Source organism: Pangasianodon hypophthalmus, chromosome 20 (genome assembly GCF_027358585.1).
Source record: "Pangasianodon hypophthalmus isolate fPanHyp1 chromosome 20, fPanHyp1.pri, whole genome shotgun sequence".
In the NCBI taxonomy this organism is placed as follows: domain Eukaryota; kingdom Metazoa; phylum Chordata; class Actinopteri; order Siluriformes; family Pangasiidae; genus Pangasianodon; species Pangasianodon hypophthalmus.
In genome coordinates, this window is record NC_069729.1 from 21,986,283 (window position 1) to 22,004,087 (window position 17,805).

The 17,805-nt window shown below is 42.0% G+C and overlaps 1 protein-coding gene across 2 annotated transcripts in view; it reads right to left on the minus strand.

The window, feature by feature from the left end:
* nckap1l (NCK associated protein 1 like) overlaps positions 1-17,579 on the minus strand; it is a 28,406-nt gene extending 10,827 nt beyond the window's left edge. For both annotated transcript variants that reach the window (XM_053227210.1, XM_053227211.1), the window contains exons 1-15: positions 17,444-17,579; positions 15,855-15,965; positions 15,209-15,301; positions 14,739-14,795; positions 14,500-14,642; positions 14,221-14,311; positions 13,893-14,030; positions 13,746-13,794; positions 13,178-13,334; positions 11,238-11,294; positions 11,060-11,156; positions 10,783-10,892; positions 10,228-10,360; positions 9,711-9,792; positions 9,541-9,599 (exon numbers count right to left, since the gene is read on the minus strand). In XM_053227210.1, coding sequence (XP_053083185.1) covers positions 9,541-9,599; positions 9,711-9,792; positions 10,228-10,360; positions 10,783-10,892; positions 11,060-11,156; positions 11,238-11,294; positions 13,178-13,334; positions 13,746-13,794; positions 13,893-14,030; positions 14,221-14,311; positions 14,500-14,642; positions 14,739-14,795; positions 15,209-15,301; positions 15,855-15,965; positions 17,444-17,533 — 1,467 coding nt within the window. In that variant the 5' untranslated portion in view covers positions 17,534-17,579. The remainder of the gene's footprint in view (positions 1-9,540; positions 9,600-9,710; positions 9,793-10,227; positions 10,361-10,782; positions 10,893-11,059; positions 11,157-11,237; positions 11,295-13,177; positions 13,335-13,745; positions 13,795-13,892; positions 14,031-14,220; positions 14,312-14,499; positions 14,643-14,738; positions 14,796-15,208; positions 15,302-15,854; positions 15,966-17,443) is intronic.
* Between the last annotated feature and the right edge of the window lie 226 nt (positions 17,580-17,805).

Consider the following 17,805-nt stretch of genomic DNA (forward strand, 5'->3'; position numbering starts at 1 on the left):
TCAGTGTCAGTGTGTAGTGGTGTTTAAGTGCTCAGTGTCTGTGTGTAGTGGTGTTTAAGCGCTCAGTGTCAGTGTGTAGTGGTGTTTAAGTGCTCAGTGTCAGTGTCAGTGCGTAGTGGTGTTTAAGTGCTCAGTGTCAGTGCGTAGTGGTGTTTAAGTGCTCAGTGTCAGTGTGTAGTGGTGTTTAAGCGCTCAGTGTCTGTGTGTAGTGGTGTTTAAGCGCTCAGTGTCAGTGTGTAGTGGTGTTTAAGTGCTCAGTGTCTGTGTGTAGTGGTGTTTAAGCGCTCAGTGTCAGTGTGTAGTGGTGTTTAAGCGCTCAGTGTCAGTGTGTAGTGGTGTTTAAGCGCTCAGTGTCTGTGTGTAGTGGTGTTTAAGCGCTCAGTGTCTGTGTGTAGTGGTGTTTAAGCGCTCAGTGTCAGTGTGTAGTGGTGTTTAAGTGCTCGGTGTCAGTGTGTAGTGGTGTTTAAGTGCTCGGTGTCAGTGTGTAGTGGTGTTTAAGTGCTCGGTGTCAGTGTGTAGTGGTGGTTAAGTGCTCGGTGTCAGTGTGTAGTGGTGTTTAAGTGCTCAGTGTCTGTGTGTAGTGGTGTTTAAGCGCTCAGTGTCAGTGTGTAGTGGTGTTTAAGTGCTCAGTGTCTGTGTGTAGTGGTGTTTAAGTGCTCAGTGTCTGTGTGTAGTGGTGTTTAAGTGCTCAGTGTCAGTGTGTAATGGTGTTTAAGTGCTCAGTGTCAGTGCGTAATGGTGTTTAAGTGCTGAGTGTCAGTGCGTAGTGGTGTTTAAGTGCTCAGTGTCAGTGCGTAGTGGTGTTTAAGTGCTCAGTGTCAGTGTGTAGTGGTGTTTAAGTGCTCAGTGTCTGTGTGTAGTGGTGTTTAAGTGCTCAGTGTCAGTGTGTAGTGGTGTTTAAGTGCTGAGTGTCAGTGTGTAATGGTGTTTAAGTGCTCAGTGTCAGTGTGTAGTGGTGTTTAAGTGCTGAGTGTCAGTGTGTAATGGTGTTTAAGTGCTCAGTGTCTGTGCGTAATGGTGTTTAAGTGCTCGGTGTCTGTGTGTAATGGTGTTTAAGTGCTCAGTGTCAGTGTGTAGTGGTGTTTAAGTGCTCAGTGTCTGTGTGTAGTGGTGTTTAAGTGCTCAGTGTCTGTGTGTAGTGGTGTTTAAGTGCTCAGTGTCAGTGCGTAGTGGTGTTTAAGTGCTCAGTGTCAGTGCGTAGTGGTGTTTAAGTGCTGAGTGTCAGTGCGTAATGGTGTTTAAGTGCTCAGTGTCAGTGCGTAGTGGTGTTTAAGCGCTCAGTGTCAGTGCGTAGTGGTGTTTAAGTGCTCAGTGTCAGTGCGTAGTGGTGTTTAAGTGCTCAGTGTCAGTGTGTAGTGGTGTTTAAGTGCTCAGTGTCTGTGTGTAGTGGTGTTTAAGTGCTCAGTGTCAGTGTGTAGTGGTGTTTAAGTGCTGAGTGTCAGTGTGTAGTGGTGTTTAAGTGCTCAGTGTCAGTGTGTAGTGGTGTTTAAGTGCTGAGTGTCAGTGTGTAATGGTGTTTAAGTGCTCAGTGTCAGTGTGTAATGGTGTTTAAGTGCTCAGTGTCTGTGTGTAGTGGTGTTTAAGTGCTCAGTGTCAGTGTGTAGTGGTGTTTAAGTGCTCAGTGTCAGTGTGTAGTGGTGTTTAAGTGCTCAGTGTCAGTGTGTAGTGGTGTTTAAGTGCTCAGTATCAGTGCGTAGTGGTGTTTAAGTGCTGAGTGTCAGTGTGTAATGGTGTTTAAGTGCTCAGTGTCTGTGCGTAATGGTGTTTAAGTGCTCAGTGTCTGTGCGTAATGGTGTTTAAGTGCTCAGTGTCAGTGTGTAGTGGTGTTTAAGTGCTCAGTGTCTGTGTGTAGTGGTGTTTAAGTGCTCAGTGTCAGTGTGTAGTGGTGTTTAAGTGCTGAGTGTCAGTGTGTAGTGGTGTTTAAGTGCTCAGTGTCAGTGTGTAGTGGTGTTTAAGTGCTGAGTGTCAGTGTGTAATGGTGTTTAAGTGCTCAGTGTCAGTGTGTAATGGTGTTTAAGTGCTCAGTGTCTGTGTGTAGTGGTGTTTAAGTGCTCAGTGTCAGTGTGTAGTGGTGTTTAAGTGCTCAGTGTCAGTGTGTAGTGGTGTTTAAGTGCTCAGTGTCAGTGTGTAGTGGTGTTTAAGTGCTCAGTATCAGTGCGTAGTGGTGTTTAAGTGCTGAGTGTCAGTGTGTAATGGTGTTTAAGTGCTCAGTGTCTGTGCGTAATGGTGTTTAAGTGCTCAGTGTCTGTGCGTAATGGTGTTTAAGTGCTCAGTGTCAGTGTGTAGTGGTGTTTAAGTGCTCAGTGTCAGTGTGTAGTGGTGTTTAAGTGCTCAGTGTCAGTGTGTAGTGGTGTTTAAGTGCTCAGTGTCTGTGTGTAGTGGTGTTTAAGTGCTCAGTGTCAGTGTGTAATGGTGTTTAAGTGCTCAGTGTCAGTGTGTAGTGGTGTTTAAGCGCTCAGTGTCAGTGTGTAGTGGTGTTTAAGTGCTCAGTGTCTGTGTGTAGTGGTGTTTAAGCGCTCAGTGTCAGTGTGTAGTGGTGTTTAAGCGCTCAGTGTCAGTGTGTAGTGGTGTTTAAGCGCTCAGTGTCAGTGTGTAGTGGTGTTTAAGTGCTCAGTGTCTGTGCGTAATGGTGTTTAAGTGCTCAGTGTCAGTGTGTAGTGGTGTTTAAGTGCTCAGTGTCTGTGTGTAGTGGTGTTTAAGCGCTCAGTGTCAGTGTGTAGTGGTGTTTAAGTGCTCAGTGTCAGTGTCAGTGCGTAGTGGTGTTTAAGTGCTCAGTGTCAGTGCGTAGTGGTGTTTAAGTGCTCAGTGTCAGTGTGTAGTGGTGTTTAAGCGCTCAGTGTCTGTGTGTAGTGGTGTTTAAGCGCTCAGTGTCAGTGTGTAGTGGTGTTTAAGTGCTCAGTGTCTGTGTGTAGTGGTGTTTAAGCGCTCAGTGTCAGTGTGTAGTGGTGTTTAAGCGCTCAGTGTCAGTGTGTAGTGGTGTTTAAGCGCTCAGTGTCTGTGTGTAGTGGTGTTTAAGCGCTCAGTGTCTGTGTGTAGTGGTGTTTAAGCGCTCAGTGTCAGTGTGTAGTGGTGTTTAAGTGCTCGGTGTCAGTGTGTAGTGGTGTTTAAGTGCTCGGTGTCAGTGTGTAGTGGTGTTTAAGTGCTCGGTGTCAGTGTGTAGTGGTGGTTAAGTGCTCGGTGTCAGTGTGTAGTGGTGTTTACGTGCTCAGTGTCTGTGTGTAGTGGTGTTTAAGCGCTCAGTGTCAGTGTGTAGTGGTGTTTAAGTGCTCAGTGTCTGTGTGTAGTGGTGTTTAAGTGCTCAGTGTCTGTGTGTAGTGGTGTTTAAGTGCTCAGTGTCAGTGTGTAATGGTGTTTAAGTGCTCAGTGTCAGTGCGTAATGGTGTTTAAGTGCTGAGTGTCAGTGCGTAGTGGTGTTTAAGTGCTCAGTGTCAGTGCGTAGTGGTGTTTAAGTGCTCAGTGTCAGTGTGTAGTGGTGTTTAAGTGCTCAGTGTCAGTGTGTAGTGGTGTTTAAGTGCTCAGTGTCTGTGTGTAGTGGTGTTTAAGCGCTCAGTGTCAGTGTGTAGTGGTGTTTAAGCGCTCAGTGTCAGTGTGTAGTGGTGTTTAAGTGCTCAGTGTCAGTGTGTAGTGGTGTTTAAGTGCTCAGTGTCAGTGTGTAATGGTGTTTAAGTGCTCAGTGTCAGTGTGTAGTGGTGTTTAAGCGCTCAGTGTCAGTGTGTAGTGGTGTTTAAGTGCTCAGTGTCTGTGTGTAGTGGTGTTTAAGCGCTCAGTGTCAGTGTGTAGTGGTGTTTAAGCGCTCAGTGTCAGTGTGTAGTGGTGTTTAAGCGCTCAGTGTCAGTGTGTAGTGGTGTTTAAGTGCTCAGTGTCAGTGTGTAGTGGTGTTTAAGTGCTCAGTGTCTGTGCGTAATGGTGTTTAAGTGCTCAGTGTCTGTGTGTAATGGTGTTTAAGTGCTCAGTGTCAGTGTGTAGTGGTGTTTAAGTGCTCAGTGTCTGTGTGTAGTGGTGTTTAAGCGCTCAGTGTCAGTGTGTAGTGGTGTTTAAGTGCTCAGTGTCAGTGTCAGTGCGTAGTGGTGTTTAAGTGCTCAGTGTCAGTGCGTAGTGGTGTTTAAGTGCTCAGTGTCAGTGTGTAGTGGTGTTTAAGTGCTCAGTGTCTGTGTGTAGTGGTGTTTAAGCGCTCAGTGTCAGTGTGTAGTGGTGTTTAAGTGCTCAGTGTCTGTGTGTAGTGGTGTTTAAGCGCTCAGTGTCAGTGTGTAGTGGTGTTTAAGTGCTCAGTGTCAGTGTGTAGTGGTGTTTAAGCGCTCAGTGTCTGTGTGTAGTGGTGTTTAAGCGCTCAGTGTCTGTGTGTAGTGGTGTTTAAGCGCTCAGTGTCAGTGTGTAGTGGTGTTTAAGTGCTCAGTGTCAGTGTGTAGTGGTGTTTAAGTGCTCGGTGTCAGTGTGTAGTGGTGTTTAAGTGCTCGGTGTCAGTGTGTAGTGGTGTTTAAGTGCTGAGTGTCAGTGTGTAGTGGTGTTTAAGCGCTCAGTGTCTGTGTGTAGTGGTGTTTAAGCGCTCAGTGTCAGTGTGTAGTGGTGTTTAAGTGCTCAGTGTCTGTGTGTAGTGGTGTTTAAGTGCTCAGTGTCTGTGTGTAGTGGTGTTTAAGTGCTCAGTGTCAGTGTGTAATGGTGTTTAAGTGCTCAGTGTCAGTGTGTAATGGTGTTTAAGTGCTGAGTGTCAGTGTGTAGTGGTGTTTAAGTGCTCAGTGTCAGTGTCAGTGCGTAGTGGTGTTTAAGTGCTCAGTGTCAGTGCGTAGTGGTGTTTAAGTGCTCAGTGTCAGTGTGTAGTGGTGTTTAAGTGCTCAGTGTCAGTGTGTAGTGGTGTTTAAGTGCTCAGTGTCTGTGTGTAGTGGTGTTTAAGCGCTCAGTGTCAGTGTGTAGTGGTGTTTAAGCGCTCAGTGTCTGTGTGTAGTGGTGTTTAAGTGCTCAGTGTCAGTGCGTAGTGGTGTTTAAGTGCTCAGTGTCAGTGCGTAGTGGTGTTTAAGTGCTCAGTGTCAGTGCGTAATGGTGTTTAAGTGCTCAGTGTCAGTGTGTAGTGGTGTTTAAGTGCTCAGTGTTTGTGTGTAGTGGTGTTTAAGTGCTCAGTGTCAGTGTGTAGTGGTGTTTAAGTGCTGAGTGTCAGTGTGTAATGGTGTTTAAGTGCTCAGTGTCAGTGTGTAGTGGTGTTTAAGTGCTCAGTGTCAGTGTGTAGTGGTGTTTAAGCGCTCAGTGTCAGTGTGTAGTGGTGTTTAAGCGCTCAGTGTCAGTGTGTAGTGGTGTTTAAGTGCTGAGTGTCAGTGTGTAATGGTGTTTAAGTGCTCAGTGTCAGTGTGTAGTGGTGTTTAAGTGCTCAGTGTCAGTGTGTAGTGGTGTTTAAGTGCTCAGTGTCAGTGTGTAGTGGTGTTTAAGTGCTCAGTGTCTGTGTGTAATGGTGTTTAAGTGCTCAGTGTCAGTGTGTAGTGGTGTTTAAGTGCTCAGTATCAGTGTGTAGTGGTGTTTAAGCGCTCAGTGTCAGTGTGTAGTGGTGTTTAAGCGCTCAGTGTCTGTGTGTAGTGGTGTTTAAGCGCTCAGTGTCAGTGTGTAGTGGTGTTTAAGTGCTCAGTGTCAGTGTGTAGTGGTGTTTAAGCGCTCAGTGTCAGTGTGTAGTGGTGTTTAAGTGCTCAGTGTCAGTGTGTAGTGGTGTTTAAGTGCTCAGTGTCTGTGCGTAATGGTGTTTAAGTGCTCAGTGTCTGTGTGTAATGGTGTTTAAGTGCTCAGTGTCAGTGTGTAGTGGTGTTTAAGTGCTCAGTGTCAGTGTCAGTGCGTAGTGGTGTTTAAGTGCTCAGTGTCAGTGCGTAGTGGTGTTTAAGTGCTCAGTGTAAGTGTGTAGTGGTGTTTAAGTGCTCAGTGTCTGTGTGTAGTGGTGTTTAAGCGCTCAGTGTCAGTGTGTAGTGGTGTTTAAGCGCTCAGTGTCTGTGTGTAGTGGTGTTTAAGCGCTCAGTGTCAGTGTGTAGTGGTGTTTAAGTGCTCAGTGTCAGTGTGTAGTGGTGTTTAAGCGCTCAGTGTCTGTGTGTAGTGGTGTTTAAGCGCTCAGTGTCTGTGTGTAGTGGTGTTTAAGCGCTCAGTGTCAGTGTGTAGTGGTGTTTAAGTGCTCAGTGTCAGTGCGTAATGGTGTTTAAGTGCTCAGTGTCAGTGTGTAGTGGTGTTTAAGTGCTCAGTGTTTGTGTGTAGTGGTGTTTAAGTGCTCAGTGTTTGTGTGTAGTGGTGTTTAAGTGCTCAGTGTCAGTGTGTAATGGTGTTTAAGTGCTGAGTGTCAGTGTGTAATGGTGTTTAAGTGCTGAGTGTCAGTGTGTAGTGGTGTTTAAGTGCTCAGTGTCAGTGTCAGTGCGTAGTGGTGTTTAAGTGCTCAGTGTCAGTGCGTAGTGGTGTTTAAGTGCTCAGTGTCAGTGTGTAGTGGTGTTTAAGTGCTCAGTGTCAGTGTGTAGTGGTGTTTAAGTGCTCAGTGTCTGTGTGTAGTGGTGTTTAAGCGCTCAGTGTCAGTGTGTAGTGGTGTTTAAGCGCTCAGTGTCTGTGTGTAGTGGTGTTTAAGTGCTCAGTGTCAGTGCGTAGTGGTGTTTAAGTGCTCAGTGTCAGTGCGTAGTGGTGTTTAAGTGCTCAGTGTCAGTGCGTAATGGTGTTTAAGTGCTCAGTGTCAGTGTGTAGTGGTGTTTAAGTGCTCAGTGTTTGTGTGTAGTGGTGTTTAAGTGCTCAGTGTCAGTGTGTAGTGGTGTTTAAGTGCTGAGTGTCAGTGTGTAATGGTGTTTAAGTGCTCAGTGTCAGTGTGTAGTGGTGTTTAAGTGCTCAGTGTCAGTGTGTAGTGGTGTTTAAGTGCTCAGTGTCAGTGTGTAGTGGTGTTTAAGCGCTCAGTGTCAGTGTGTAGTGGTGTTTAAGTGCTGAGTGTCAGTGTGTAATGGTGTTTAAGTGCTCAGTGTCAGTGTGTAGTGGTGTTTAAGTGCTCAGTGTCAGTGTGTAGTGGTGTTTAAGTGCTCAGTGTCAGTGTGTAGTGGTGTTTAAGTGCTCAGTGTCTGTGTGTAATGGTGTTTAAGTGCTCAGTGTCAGTGTGTAGTGGTGTTTAAGTGCTCAGTATCAGTGTGTAGTGGTGTTTAAGTGCTCAGTGTCAGTGTGTAGTGGTGTTTAAGCGCTCAGTGTCTGTGTGTAGTGGTGTTTAAGCGCTCAGTGTCAGTGTGTAGTGGTGTTTAAGTGCTCAGTGTCAGTGTGTAGTGGTGTTTAAGCGCTCAGTGTCAGTGTGTAGTGGTGTTTAAGTGCTCAGTGTCAGTGTGTAGTGGTGTTTAAGTGCTCAGTGTCTGTGCGTAATGGTGTTTAAGTGCTCAGTGTCTGTGTGTAATGGTGTTTAAGTGCTCAGTGTCTGTGTGTAGTGGTGTTTAAGCGCTCAGTGTCAGTGTGTAGTGGTGTTTAAGCGCTCAGTGTCAGTGTGTAGTGGTGTTTAAGCGCTCAGTGTCAGTGTGTAGTGGTGTTTAAGCGCTCAGTGTCAGTGTGTAGTGGTGTTTAAGCGCTCAGTGTCAGTGTGTAGTGGTGTTTAAGCGCTCAGTGTCTGTGTGTAGTGGTGTTTAAGCGCTCAGTGTCAGTGTGTAGTGGTATTTAAGTGCTCAGTGTCAGTGTGTAGTGGTGTTTAAGTGCTCAGTGTCAGTGTGTAATGGTGTTTAAGCGCTCAGTGTCAGTGTGTAGTGGTGTTTAAGCGCTCAGTGTCAGTGTGTAGTGGTGTTTAAGCGCTCAGTGTCAGTGTGTAGTGGTGTTTAAGCGCTCAGTGTCAGTGTGTAGTGGTGTTTAAGTGCTCAGTGTCAGTGTGTAGTGGTGTTTAAGTGCTCAGTGTCAGTGTGTAGTGGTGTTTAAGTGCTCAGTGTCAGTGTGTAGTGGTGTTTAAGTGCTGAGTGTCAGTGTGTAATGGTGTTTAAGCGCTCAGTGTCAGTGTGTAGTGGTGTTTAAGCGCTCAGTGTCAGTGTGTAGTGGTGTTTAAGTGCTCAGTATCAGTGTGTAGTGGTGTTTAAGTGCTCAGTGTCAGTGTGTAGTGGTGTTTAAGTGCTCAGTGTCAGTGTGTAGTGGTGTTTAAGTGCTGAGTGTCAGTGTGTAATGGTGTTTAAGTGCTCAGTGTCAGTGTGTAGTGGTGTTTAAGTGCTCAGTGTCAGTGTGTAGTGGTGTTTAAGTGCTCAGTGTCAGTGTGTAGTGGTGTTTAAGTGCTCAGTGTCTGTGTGTAGTGGTGTTTAAGCGCTCAGTGTCAGTGTGTAGTGGTGTTTAAGTGCTCAGTGTCAGTGTGTAGTGGTGTTTAAGCGCTCAGTGTCAGTGTGTAGTGGTGTTTAAGCGCTCAGTGTCAGTGTGTAGTGGTGTTTAAGTGCTGAGTGTCAGTGTGTAATGGTGTTTAAGTGCTCAGTGTCAGTGTGTAATGGTGTTTAAGTGCTCAGTGTCTGTGCGTAATGGTGTTTAAGCGCTCAGTGTCAGTGTGTAGTGGTGTTTAAGTGCTCAGTGTCAGTCTGTAGTGGTGTTTAAGCGCTCAGTGTCAGTGTGTAGTGGTGTTTAAGTGCTCAGTGTCAGTGTGTAGTGGTGTTTAAGCGCTCAGTGTCAGTGTGTAGTGGTGTTTAAGTGCTCAGTGTCAGTGTGTAGTGGTGTTTAAGTGCTCAGTATCAGTGTGTAGTGGTGTTTAAGTGCTCAGTGTCAGTGTGTAATGGTGTTTAAGTGCTCAGTGTCAGTGTGTAATGGTGTTTAAGTGCTCAGTGTCTGTGCGTAATGGTGTTTAAGTGCTCAGTGTCTGTGCGTAATGGTGTTTAAGTGCTCAGTGTCAGTGTGTAGTGGTGTTTAAGTGCTCAGTGTCTGTGTGTAATGGTGTTTAAGTGCTCAGTGTCTGTGCGTAGTGGTGTTTAAGTGCTCAGTGTCTGTGCGTAATGGTGTTTAAGTGCTCAGTGTCTGTGCGTAATGGTGTTTAAGTGCTCAGTGTCAGTGCGTAGTGGTGTTTAAGTGCTCAGTGTCTGTGTGTAGTGGTGTTTAAGCGCTCAGTGTCAGTGTGTAGTGGTGTTTAAGTGCTCAGTGTCAGTGTGTAGTGGTGTTTAAGCGCTCAGTGTCAGTGTGTAGTGGTGTTTAAGTGCTCAGTGTCAGTGTGTAGTGGTGTTTAAGTGCTCAGTGTCAGTGTGTAATGGTGTTTAAGTGCTCAGTGTCTGTGTGTAGTGGTGTTTAAGTGCTCAGTGTCAGTGTGTAGTGGTGTTTAAGTGCTCAGTGTCTGTGTGTAGTGGTGTTTAAGCGCTCAGTGTCAGTGCGTATTGGTGTTTAAGTGCTCAGTGTCTGTGTGTAGTGGTGTTTAAGTGCTCAGTGTCAGTGCGTAGTGGTGTTTAAGTGCTCAGTGTCTGTGTGTAATGGTGTTTAAGTGCTCAGTGTTTGTGTGTAGTGTTGAAGGGCTCAGTCTTTGTGTGTATTGGTGTTTAATTTTTCAAGTGTTGTCTGTAGCGATATTTAAGTGTTCAGTGTCAGTGTTTATCTGTGTTTAAGTACTGTGTTTAAGTGTTCAGGTACCTGTAATCGTAACCAGTCAAGTCTAAGAGCTTTAAAATCTAGTTCATCACCACAGTCCACTGCAGATTAAACAAAAACATTTTTTAATAAACACTGATGTAATGTGATAAACACTTGGCATTTGGATATTTTACAAATTATAAATGTAAATATAATAGGATAAAAGTTACACTGTTTGAGTGTGAGTGCGCTCAGATCAGAGACAAACGACGACATGAGCTCGGATTCCTCTTCAGGACACACAGCGATGCTCTGAAATTCATAAACATTTATAATTTCAAATCTATAAATTTATCCCTAATGAGTGAGTCAGAGGTGACGGTGGTGAGGAAAAACTCCCTGAGACGATATGAGGAAGAAACCTTGAGAGGAGCAAGACTCAAAAGGGAATCCATCCTCATCTGGCTGACACCGGATAGTGCGATTATAAATCATTCCCTTCTATAACTGTGTACTATAGAGTCAAAAAGTGCTAAGCGTTTTGAAACAATCTTCAGTACAAACATCAGGGTCATTTTTGATTTCATTTGTGTCTTAGCTTTAAGTCTAAAAGTGCATTTGTTAGGCTATCCAAGTGAGACCATCCACAGCAATCTTTAGAGTATCTGTGTGGTACATCCACAGCAGCAACGAACGACTCTACATTCTATACATTCTACACATTCTATATATTCTAGACATTAATACCTGTATAGTGTCCTTGAGTGTGAGAGCATCAAAGCGAGACAGATACTGCAGATGGTAACGCTGAATAACGGAGCTATAACGCTGCAGCAGAGCTCGAAGCTTCTCCATGTAGAACAGCAGCTCTGCTATCAGCCTGCAAGGGGCACAGACCTCATTTACATATTCATCATGTACCAGCTAGTTTGATTAACAGTGCAGCAGTGAAAATGTTCTGTGAAAATATTTAAATATTTAAAATATACTTTAGACAAATATTGTTTAGACATTAAAACATTGTGTAGAGGTTAAATAATAGAATCTTATTAGAATAACAGATTTAAAAATGAACATTTTGTTAAAACAGAGAAATTAGACATTTTAAATCTTCTTGGTATTAGAAAACTAAAAACTAAAACTAAAACTAAAACATTATTATTATTATTATTATTATTATTATTAAAATGTTTAATTTGTTAGAATAATTTTTAAATGTTAGAAATTTGTTGGAAATTGTAATTAGAGAACTAGACATTTTAAAGGCATTTTAAAGGTTTTTTTTTAACTGCTCACACTCACGCATCAGTGTAATCTTCAGGAGTTTTAGTTTTTGGGACATTTTCATGATGACGCACCAACCAGCAGATTTCATCACGCGAGAATGACAGAGCCATAAACACAAACAATGCCTGAGAGAGAAAAGAGAGAAAAGAGGAGAAGATGAGCATAACTGCATGAATATGTACTAAAATTAATTTGTTGTTACTTCACCTCATTAATAACTAAATATAATTAATATAACAGGGAGAACAGATTTCACACTAAAAAGAAATTAAAGTTCATTTGATCTTTCGACCTTTGGTCCAAGCAGAGCTGGTTGATCCTCCAACACCTTTGTCAGCTCCTTTAAAGCGTTTCTCAGGAAGTGACGTTTCTCCCGATGAATCGCTCCACTGCACAGTTTAACACAGAACCCAGTGTTTATTCATGTTCACTGAGAAATACATCATAAACACCATGAATCTGTAACTTACCAGTTAGCCGTTGCGTGTTCTTTACACTCTTTAATATCAGCAACTCGTTTACTGTAACTACAGAGAGAAAAGGAAGAGTATTTACTGCTCTCATCAGCATCAGAAACACTTTATTGCCTTTGAGTTGTGCTCAAAGGAATTGGTTTTGGTTCGGTGCCAGTGTGCAAAATTAAACAATACATCCAAACATGCAGTGCAGCAACAACAGACAGTGCAACAAACAGACAGTGCAGCAGGACCAGGCAGTGCACTAAACACTCGGATGTTTGGTGTTGGCTCAGTACCAATTTTCACTGCCTTCCTCTTTGCCCTGATGATGTATAGGTCCTTGATTTTGGTGAGTTCACAGCCGATGATCTTCTTCGCTGAGTGGACCACTCGCTGCAGTCTGGTCTTACAGACAGAAGAGACCGAGGGGAACCAGACTGTAATGGAGGTAGTGAGCACACTTTCTATGATGGCTGAGTAAAATCTTTTCAGGACTAGTTAAGATACATTGAGTTTCCTAGTAGTGAAGGCACAGGTTCACTGCATCCTCAACTGAGTGGTTTGCCCTGTAGGCAAACTGTAGAAGGTCAAGGAGTGAGTCTGTAATGGACTTCAGGTGGGCCAGAATCAGACACTCAAAGGACTTCATAACAGATGATGTCAAAGCAACTGTTCTATAATCCTTCAGTCCTGTTATCTTGTTTTTTTGGGGTTGGGCACAATGTTGGATAGTTTGAAGCAGTCAGGGACAATGCATAACTGTAGGGAGGTGTTGAAAATGTGGGTGAATACAGGAGCTAGTTGATGTTGTCATGATTGTACCACACAATGATCATCTTAGGGAGGCACATGTCTTCACAAAAGGAGATGTAGGATGTAACTGTATCAGAATATTCATCAATACTGCTACATCAGCCTTCCATTGCCTCCCAGTCAGTGGAGTCCAGGAAGTCCCTCAATGTTTCTACGGCCTTAGGTGGCCAGTGCTGGCTGGTTGTTTTGGTGGGCTTAGACTGCTTCAGTTTCCTTTTGCATGTGAGTAGAAGAATGATCATAGTGTGGTCCGAGTTAACAAGAGGTACATGCGAAAAAAAAAAGTGATGGAATGCCCCTTTGATGGTGGTGTAGGAATGGTCAAGGGTGTTTTCCTCCAAGTGGGGCAGCTGATCAGCTGATGGTATTCAGGTAGATTATGTCTTATGTTACTGTGATTGAAATCACCCATCAGAAAAATCACAGTGTTGTTCATTACCACACAGTGTGTTGTTTAAATCTGCTCTGAACAGCTGATATCCCGTAAGGTGAAGAGCTGCATCAGGGTGCTTTATCTTAGCCACAATTATAGCGGAATTCTGAGATGCAAGCATAGTCCTTGTTAGATCTAACAAGTAGTGCAACTCATCTATCTTTTTAGCAAGAGAGCACATATAATTATAACCGCCAACAAGCTAATGCGCCTCCTTGCTTGCTTCTGTACCGCCTGTGTGAACACATTTACCGGACAGCGTCTTTGCTTACGTTCAGTTGGTGATCTAAAGCCAAATAGCATAGAACTTCAAATAGAAAACCAGATGTTAATTCTGGGAGTTGTCCTTTAGTTTTAGAAGTTCCTCTCCTGAAGCAGTCATTTTTTTCCTTCCATGGGCACGTAATACACAGTAAAGATGTAAAAACAAAGATGTAAAACAAGTAAGACAAGTAAAACAATTAAGATGGAAAATAAACAAGAAATAAAAACAAATAAACATAATTAATTTAATAATCAATTTGACTCTCAAAACTGACAGTCATATTATTTAACATTCCCTTAGTCTGTAATGTTTGTTATGTCTCTCTCTCTCTCACACACACACACACACACACACACACAAGATTAGCAGATACAATGAATAATGAATGTCTCTCAAAATGCCTCACAAAATTGTGAGAACCAGAACTGATCCCTCTCTCACCCTTTGATGGAGTCGAAATGTTCCTCTGACAGTTTGTGGACATTAATAACTTCGTCTCTGATGAGTGTGATGTAAAAACCGCTGCGTAAAGCCATCTTCCACAAATCCAGAGACGCAGCGTTTGATGCCAGACTGCTGTGGCACAACAGGAATCCCACTGAAACACACACACATACACACACACACACACACACACACACACACACACTGCTTTACTAATCACTAATCACAGTTCACTACATGCACTGGTGATTTACATAGAAAATAATATGATTTTTTATTTTACCACAGACTATCATTATATTAAAAACAAAGTTTCTTAGCTTAGTAATGAATGTGAGCAGGTCACTGACTACAGACATCATTTTAAATCCCTCTACTGATACAATAATCATCCTGATTAACAACCTTAAATTACATTACTTTCCTGTCATCATCTACAATTTCAGTCATGCAGAGATAGCAAACCATTTAACAGGAGTTTGGATTTAAATCTAGTATGAAAATTTAAAATAATACACACTGAAAAACAAAATCTTTATTGTTGAATTATAAAGAACACACTCACAAATGATCCAGCGCTCCATCACCTCCACAGATAAATACTCACATGCCATCTGTAAGACACACACACACACACACACAATGAACCATGTCACTGGTCTCGGGGTTAATCAGGACTGTATTATAATATTATAACGAGATTGTAATGAACCGTGTCACTGGTCTCGGAATTAATCATGGCCGCTGGCGTGTTGATGATGCTCAGAAGCTGAGCGCTACGCCACTGCTCCACCTGCAGGTTCCTCCGAGGATAAACAAACTGCAGTGACACCAGAGCCTCTGTCACTGACTAACACACACACACACACAGTTACAGTTACATTCCTGTAAATAGAAAGCGTGATTATGAGGAAGAGCTATATTAAACTCGAGCTACATTAAAGAGCACTGTTAGGGTGATGGCAGGGTTAGAGTGATGGGTGAAGCTAGAGTCAGGCAGGTGATTCTGTGTGTGTGTGTTTGTGTGTGTGTGTGTGTACCTTGGTGTGTGGTCCGAACTCCTCAGTGAGTTTTTTTAGATGATTTTCGTACTCAATGATCATTTGTCCGAGGCGAGGAAACGACGGGTCACTGCACAAGCGACAAAAACATCAGAATTAATTAAAGACTCAAACATCAGTCCCACAAACACGATTTGCTTTTGGATTCCAGATGGATCGTTTACTGCTATACAAGCCCCGTCCCTTAACACACCCTTTACCACTACTGTTATTAGTCTTGATAGTGTGTGTGTGTGTGTGTGTGTGAGATGAATAAACCTGCTGCCATTTGAGAGCTCATATGCGCAGTTGTACATGCCGATCAGAGCTTTTCTATCATCGACACGTGATAACAATAAAATGACGGACGCATAGGTGATGATCAGGTCCAGGTAATTCTTAGTGAAGTCAAAGTTCACCGCCTGAAACAGTTTATTTATTAGAATTATAACAGTGAAGATTAACAAAATAATGATAGTGTTATTGAGTGCTTTGGGAAAAGCCTCTCCATCACTTACGATGTTAAAGAAGCACTGGCAGGCGTCGATGGTGTTCAGTACCTCATAAACATGATCCTTAAGTAAAACATAAAAAATGATACATGAAGTTCACACTGACATCTTATTGTGACTGTAATGCATTAAACCTTAATGTGTATAATAAATTTACAATATCATATTTAGTGATTTATTAAAGCACTATTTTTCATAATAAACCATTCTGTGATCTTTCAATGTTAAAAAGACCAAATAATATCACAATAATTACATACATTAACAGTAAATATAGATCTATAAACTGTGTTCTTATATAAGAAATGATGCAGTGGTGAATTGATTCTTTTAAACATAAAATAAGTCAGTTTAAATAATAATAATAATAATAATAATAATAATAATAATAATAATAATAATAATAATTTATCCCATTAGCTGTTTGGAATTCTGTGTTTGTTTTTTAATTAAAGCTGAATAGTAAATAATCTCACCCTGAACTCCATGACATCGATAAAAGAATCGTAAAAACTGCTGAGAGCCTCCAGGATGGCTGATTTCTGTTTCTGAACGCTGCTGAGCTGCTGCTGTATTTTACCATTAAACACACAAACAAAATACTTTTACACTGAAATTCAACAAAACAACGCAAAACAATGCAAGACTAATAAAATCAGAACAGGTTTTTGTGTGTACTGTGTGTGTGTGTTACTGTGTGTGTGTGGGTGTTATTGTGTGTTACTGTGTGTGTGTGTGTGTGTGTGTGTGTGGGTGGGTGTTATTGTGTGTTACTGCGTGTGTGTCACTGTGTATTTGTTACTGTGTATGTGTGTGTGTGTGTGTGTGTGTGTGTGTGTGTGTGTTATTGTATGTTACTGTGTGTGTGTTACTGTGTGTGTGTGTCACTGTGTGTGTGTGTGTTATTGTGTGTTACTGTGTGTGTTACTGTGTGTGTGTGTCACTGTGTGTGTGTTATTGTGTGTTACTGTGTGTGTGTTACTGTGTGTGTGTGTCACTGTGTGTGTGTGTGTTATTGTGTGTTACTGTGTGTGTGTTAGTGTGTGTGTTATTGTGTGTTACTGTGTGTGTGTGTGTTACTGTGTGTGTGTGTGTGTGTGTGTGTTACTGTGTGAAAATTACACTTCCTCCTCTGAAGTCAATGTTCGGAAATTTCCTGTTGATGAATTTTATTGCAGATTCCATTGATTTATCAGAGAGAAACGCAGGCCGTTGTTTTGGATCCGCACACGTCTTAAAGGAGAAATATTTATTTTAGGTAACAGATAATAACACAGGGCTAATAAATGAAAAAAGAAGTTGTTTAGTTTGTTCTCTAATCGTCCACTCTGAGCCAGCTGTGTGGTGGAGTGCTGATTAGTAACTCAATGGTCTCGGATAAGCAGAGTTTATGGGATGGTTCTGGAAACACTAAGATGTTTGGTTAGGGAAGTGTTCATGAAATCAATCAGCACTTCTCTTGATCATCACGCTGCCTCACTTGCTTCTAATACCTATAATTTACCAATATATCTCTTTATCAAATCTGTTTATTCCACCTCAATATATCCTGTGGGCCCCAAACAGCTTTCCCAAATCCACACACACACACACACACACACACACTCTCTCTCTCTCACTCTCTCTCTCTCTCTCTCTCTCTTTTTTATCTGTACTCCCCTGCTGGCACCATGACTTGGTTTCTTTAACATATGCTTTTAAAGGAAATAAAAATTAATGATGTGGTGATGTACCATCTTAAATCTGAAATAATAATGCAATTAACATTGAGCTAAACTGCTACCCATAATGGAGTTAATCTTTATTTTCAGGTTAAAATCTTCTACCAGAATGTTAATATCCTCTATGAAGGGGTGTACCTGAGGGAACGTGGTGTTTCTACAATGTAATAAATGACTAAAGGTTCAGAGTGATTCCTCTTTAAACAACATTCTAAAGTTTCCTCCTTCTCCTTCACATAATAACTGAACTCTCACTCTGACTGTGTGCTGAAGTAGAATTTAATCTCATTCTGTTTCTGTTTGAAAATAGGAAGCTGTGAGCACAGACACTGACATACCAAAAACCACCACGTTGGACTGGATCACATTTATCACATCATTACACACTGAATTCACACAATTAGTCCTACAAAATGGCTCTCGCACATTACACCACTACACAACTAGAGGGAGGGAGAGAGAGAGAGAGAGAGAGAGAGAGAGAGATAGAAAGAGCTTGTGCGTATGTGTGTGCGTGTGTGCGTGTGTGTGTGTGTGTGTGTGTGTGTTATGTCGAGCTGCTGGTTTCCTGTTTGCACTTCCTTTTTGATTCTCTGCTCTGAATTATAACAAACTCTTTACACCATTTAACACACAAACAAATGTACATTTTATTTTATTGTACTCACACACTTTATATAACACTGATATGCAGATCAATGAGACCTCAATATAGAGATTAATATTAATAACCTGATGTATTTGGATAAAGCCATTTAATTCCACAATCCTCATTATATCTGCTTTTTTATACATGCAAATATTAAAAAGAAACTAAGTGTTTAATTGCAAACATTTAATCACAGTCATAAATTTTATAAATGTTCACACTGTGAGGAGGTATTGCTGTCCGTCATGTTCCTGTTTTCTGGGGCGTTGGTAAGCAGGCTTTGCAAAAACATTTCTATATATTTTTATAATAATTTTTTCTAGTAATTGAAAATTTCTGACCTTTTTGATGTGATTCATGCGGATTAACACTCCTCTTCCCCGCTCGTTTAAAACCACCATTTTCTCTGCCAGTTTTAGTTGGTAAGCCATGATTGACACACACACACACACACACACTCTCTCTCTCACACAAACACATACTCAGAGCGGAACACTATAGCCACACCCACTTTGAAGAGGAGGAGCTAATTATGACCAGTAAAGGATGAGCTTTCCATTTGCAGATTGTTAAGTTTATTATCATAAACACACTAATATTAACATGAACCATGTTTAATAAAACTATTTTATCACCAGTTTATTTCTAGTATTCTGTTGTTATTATTATGTAGTTAAAATATTATAACAGTAGAAATAATAAT